This window comes from Condylura cristata, unplaced genomic scaffold, assembly GCF_000260355.1.
Source record: "Condylura cristata isolate star-nosed mole 26May11 unplaced genomic scaffold, ConCri1.0 scaffold00013, whole genome shotgun sequence".
In the NCBI taxonomy this organism is placed as follows: Eukaryota; Metazoa; Chordata; class Mammalia; order Eulipotyphla; family Talpidae; genus Condylura; species Condylura cristata.
In genome coordinates, this window is record NW_004567114.1 from 1,389,484 (window position 1) to 1,394,815 (window position 5,332).

The window sequence follows — 5,332 nt, forward strand, 5'->3', positions numbered from 1 at the left end:
AAGCGGTGACACACTCACACACACACACACACACACACACACACACACTCAGCTGACACCCGTGCCCCGTGCCCACAGGGGACAGCTAAGTGGCCTCTCCCGGCCGGACCTCTTGCTGAGGGCCTCGGGAGGTGGGTGGAGAAGTAACAGGGCAGACACTTCTTCCCCAGGGGCTGGGCTCCTGGGGCCTGCCAGCCTGGTCCTGGAACAGGTCAGTCACCGAGAAAGGGCCCTCCGGGGGCGGCCCCCCCGGCAGCCCTGCCCTGAAGCGCACACGCGGCCTCTGCCTTTCAACAGTCTCTGACACAACTAACGCCCCATAGTCGCCTGTCAAAGCCCATTAAAACCCTGACTCGCTGGACTCGCACATCGAGGCCAGAGGCCCCCAAATCCGCGGCGGTTGGGCTGCTGACCGGCGGCGCCCCGCCAGAGCGGCGTTCTGCGGGCACGACCTGCGCAGGCTCTACCGGGGAAGCAGGGGCCGCCCTGAAACAAGGCTCTGGACCCCAAACTAACTGCAGGACAGAACCTCTGGGCTGACGGGAGCAGGCAGGGCCCTAGCAGCCCTCATGGAGACCAAATCTGTGCCGACACCCCCAAAGCGGGCCAGGGGAGCGTCTGAACCCCCCTTCACCCTGGGCTGTCAGAAGCCCGTCGGACGCCAGGAGCCTGTGCCCCAGCGACCAGTCAGCTGCCCTCCGGGGCTCCGCCCAGACACCACCCCGCCCGGCTTCTCGGGAGTGGCTCAACCTGGCAGGGCCAGCCTGCAGCTCGCAGGCCCTAGGAGGCACCGGCGCGTGGGCCGGCGGGTCCTTGCTGGCGGGCTCAGAACTGACGGGGGGAGCCGAGTGCGGCACCCACTGCAGCAGCGGCCCGGGCCTGGCTGGCGCCAGAGGGCCAAGTCTCATTTCTGAGTGTGCCTGGGAAGTCTCTGAGGAGAAACGTTAACCTCTAAAACCTCCTCGTTTCCACGGCCGTTGGGAGTTCTGGGTAAAGGCGCTAACAAGCTGCCTCCCTGCTGTCAGGGGCCACCTGCAAGGAGTGCTGTTCTAACAGTCCGAGGTGGGGGAGTGAGGCCACAGCGGGCCTTCACGTCTGCGGACGGCAGCCGCTGCACGGGCGAGGGCTCCCCGCCCCGCGGGGACTCACCGTGACCGGCTTGGTGCGCTCCCAGTCCGTCAGCAGGTCTGTGGTGCGGCTCTCCACGGCCCGGTCCTCCTGGACAATCTTCATTTGCAGGTTTGCCACCTGCTGCTGGATGGCAGAGTCCTTCCTCCGCATGATGTCATTGAAGGCCCCCCACTCCCCCTCGATGTTGTCGATGTAGAGCCAAGACGGGGGGAACTGGAACCTCTGCTTTTCCAGCAGACGCTGGCCGTTGCGGTAGAGCTGAGGGTGGGAGCAAACAGGGCCTTTGTCCTCTGCGTGGTCACTAGTACCCCGGCCAGACCCCACAAGCCGGGCCACAGCACGTGGGAGCAGAGCGCGTGCTCCTCGGCAGACCCCTCGCCCGCTGACCGTCCTGGGTGGGCACCGCGGCCCCCACAGCCCGCCAGAGCGCCAAGCCTCGTGTGCTCGAGAGTCACCTGCAGAGTGCTGCGGCGCGCAGACTCCAGGGCCAGCCCCGCGCCGCACACGCACCCCGGGAGGTGCCGAGGACAGCGGCAGGCAGACAGCCCTCGGGATAGGGGCCCCCGGGGAGAAGGCGGTGCCCTGGGGGGTCCCCCGGGAGGGCCGGCACACCGGCCGCCTCACCTCCACTTGTTTCTCAAACTGCTTGATCTTGCGTTTGAGAGACTGCACGTAGGTGATGAAGGTCACGGCGTCGGACGTGCTGGCCGTGTCCACGGAGTGCTGCTCCAGCTCTTGGCGAGACTGCGGGGCGGGGCGGGGCGTCACTCAGAGCCCCCTTGGAGGGAGGGAGGCCCCCGCCCGGGGTCCCTGCGCCTCACCTTGGAGATCTGGGAGTGGAAGTCCGTCATGTTTGAGCCGAGCATCTGCCCAAACTTGCTGAGGACCTCCTTGTGCCAGGAGTCGTACTTCAGGTTCACCTTGGACTGGACCTGCGGGGCGTGAGCACCGACCGGTCACCGGCTGCGCGGCGAGGTGCCCGCTGCAGGCACGGCCGCCGGAAGCCGCCGCCCCGCGCTCACCTTGCCGTAGTCGATGACCACGGGCCCGAACTCCTTCCTGGTTTCCGCGTTGTCGAAGGTGCCCCTGGCCTTCCGTATCTGCACCAGCAGTGCCTGCCACTTGTTGAGGTCCTCCCCCAGCCTGTTGTAGATGTTCTCGGCCTGCATGTCCCACAGGCACTGGTACTGCAGCCAGACCTGGGGCAGAGGGCGGCGTCAGGCGCGCGTTGGGAGGCCAGTGCCTGCGCGCACGGGCGGCGCTCCCCGGAAAAGCGCCCGCTTCAAGTGCTCAAGGCTTACTTCCTGTCAAGACCGATCTTCCTACAGAACTTGCCGTTCGCCAAAGGAACGGGATCCCCGAGGCTTTTTAAAATAAAGCGTCCACTGAAGCAAACGGGTGGCCACGCCTCTTTCCGCCCCCCGCCCGCTCCCACGCCGGCGGAGTGGGGGGCGCTACCTTGACATACTGCTCCACCTCGGTCACGATGCCCATGACCGCAGAGTAGGACTCCTCCAGGGCCACGGGGCCGTCGGGCATCCGCGTTAGGGCGTTCCGGTAGAACTTCTCCTCCTCGGTCAGCTCGTAGTGGACACCCACCTGCCAGCAGAGCGGAAGTGAAGGCGGGAAGTGTGCACCTTCCACTTCACCAAACAGGCTGGGAGACCGGCTCACAGCAGAAGTGGCGCTCACAGGCTGGGCCCAGCCCCGGGCTCTGCCGTGAGAGCGCGCAGGGCGAGGCTGGCCGGAGACGGGCTTCGCCGTGGGTGTGCCTGTGGCGTGCCGGGCACTCCACACCCCTGCTCACAGACACAGCTAGGGCCACAGCGAGCCGCGCAGGACGCAAACGCTGAGCGCACTACGGAGAAAGCCAAGAAGACAGCGGCAGAGCAGCTGTGTTTTGTAGAGAGGGCAGGGGCCTCCCTGGTGGCCCACGGGATACAGCAGCACTGGGAGCCGCCCAGTCCCTGCAGCACGAGTGCAGCCCCCGGCCAGGGAGTGACCACAGGGCGCCGCAGCCTTTCCCGTCTCCCCTTGGTCGTTTCAGTGGCTCCACCTGTTCTGCTCCCCACTGCCTCTGGTGACGCCCTTCATCATCCCTGCACTCTGACGTGTACCCCGGTTCTTGTATACAGAAATAAATAAACCTTAAAAAGTATAGGGAGGTCAGGAAGCCCTCCGTGAGGGCAGAGGGCAGGACAGAGCCCTGGGCCTGGAGGTCAGCGGGAGCCGAGGCCCAGGCCCAGACTGTGCCTGCAGGCGAGAGGACAACCCCAGTGTGGCGGAGTGGCCCGCCGAGAGGAGCAGGCCCTCCACGGGCAGCTCTCGGCGAGCGCCCAGGAAGCCAGCAAAGTCGCAGGAGTTTCCTTTACCTAGCCCAGTGTTGCGAGGTGGGGACAGGCTACAAAGAACCAAGACTGGCTGCAGGCGATGAGCTGGGCGGTGAGCCGAGCCCGCTTCATGTCGGCCCGCAATTTCCACAGTACGCGGTGGTGGGAGCAACTGCACAAGTGGCAGGTCCCGGGGACCCGCGGACACCACGTGAGCACCGACGCAGTCGTGGCAAGCCACGAGTCCAGGCCACGCCAGGCTGCCTGCCCCGGCCCTCAGGACACTGAGCCCGAAGCCTGGAAGCCACACGAGGAGCTCTGTGTGCAAAGGGCAGTTCTGAGATGCAGTGTCAGAAAGCAACGTGACCCGTGTGACAAAGCTGTGTGGGGTACAGAAGCAGCAAGGGGGTGCGGGTGCCCCCCGTCCGGGGAGGCTCACCTGGTACCTCTGACTCTGGATCCTGGGAAGGGACAGCACAATCATCTTCCAAGCAAACATTTCCTGATAGAGCTTGTACCTGCACTCCTCAATGGGCGGGTTCAGGTAGATGACCTGGTTGGTTATTCTCAGCTCGTGCACAACATTCTGTGAATGAAAGATGGCACGTCAACGACCGGCCCTAGCACGCGGTCTCGGTGCGGGCCTTCTGGGGGCACCGGGGCAGCCTCGGCACTATCAGCCGTCGCCAGCCACTGCGGCCAGGGAGTGCCCATGGGGTGCCGCAGACCTCTCTGTCCCCTGCTGCTCCCCTCAGCGGTGGGCTTCAGTGGACCCGCCTATTTTGCTCCCCGCTCTGTCTCTGGGGAGTCCTCTCATCCCTGCACCTCCGGCCTACACCCCAGTTCTTGTGTGCGTAAATGAATCTTTAATGAAAAAATAAACTGTCTTATAAAAAAAATAAACTGCACCCGCAGGGATTACAATCGAGATGGAAAAAAAAATGTGCAAAATGATGTAAAAATAAACTTTTGTAATAAATAATAAATAAATAAACATGTTAAAAAAAATAAAAAAATAAACTGCAAGCCCTGTCGCGGGCATCAGAGGCGGCCTCCCACGGCTTCCTGGGTCGCCTGCCCCCATTCGCTCAGAGGGCAGCTGCCGAGCACACATCAGGCGCGGGAGCACCGTGGGGCTGGCGCACGACGGCCTCTCTCCACAGTGACCCTGAGGCCCGAGGCGCCGAGGGCAGGCGGGGCTGGCGCGAGCTGCCCTCTGACAGGCTGGCCGGCGGCCAGCTGCACCCCGCGAGCCTCACGGATGTGCTCCATCAACGGGCCGCGCCCACGCGCCGCTCTGCAGCTCAGGGCGTTGACAAGCCGGCCTTGGGGATGCAGGTGCGTGTGTCCGCGGCCCGTCCCCCCGGGAGGGCAGAGCCGCGGGCACAGAGGGCCCATGCCGCCGCCGGGCTGCCACTGAGTCCTCTTGAGGGCGAGTGACACTGACACCGTGACCGCTCGTAGCGAGTGGCTCGGGGGCACCGGGGAGGGACTGCATGTGGTCACACTGCCCCACGCGCACTCTGAGCGACAGGTCTGCTAGGCTCCCACCGGCCTTCCCTCCCTCCGCGGGCACACGACAGGCGCGCGGCGGCGTGGCAGTGCCCACATGAGAGTGCTGCCCGCCCCGCACGTGCCGTGAGACTCCTGCTGGGGTGGAGCCACAGGGGCACTGGTGTCACGGCCCGACTTCTGCCTGTGGGTTACATGCAGTTCTCAAACAACGACTGCTTGTGCGCGTCTGAGAAGCGTTTTCTTTTCCCACTACAGATTTTCCCCTAAGACGTATTTTTCATTAAAAAATACTTTGTTTGCAAGGAGGTAAAAGACCTCTACAAAGAAAATTACAAAACACTGTTAAAAGAAATACA

The 5,332-nt window shown here is 64.1% G+C and overlaps 1 protein-coding gene across 1 annotated transcript in view; it reads right to left on the reverse strand.

Moving 5' to 3' along the window:
- DYNC1H1 (dynein, cytoplasmic 1, heavy chain 1) overlaps positions 1–5,332 on the reverse strand; it is a gene marked incomplete at its 5' end in the record, with an annotated part of 44,443 nt that overhangs the window by 28,819 nt on the left and 10,292 nt on the right. Inside the window, 6 exons of the mRNA XM_012724374.1 lie at positions 1,150–1,389; positions 1,756–1,875; positions 1,953–2,063; positions 2,154–2,330; positions 2,590–2,730; positions 3,901–4,047. Coding sequence (XP_012579828.1) covers positions 1,150–1,389; positions 1,756–1,875; positions 1,953–2,063; positions 2,154–2,330; positions 2,590–2,730; positions 3,901–4,047 — 936 coding nt within the window. The remainder of the gene's footprint in view (positions 1–1,149; positions 1,390–1,755; positions 1,876–1,952; positions 2,064–2,153; positions 2,331–2,589; positions 2,731–3,900; positions 4,048–5,332) is intronic.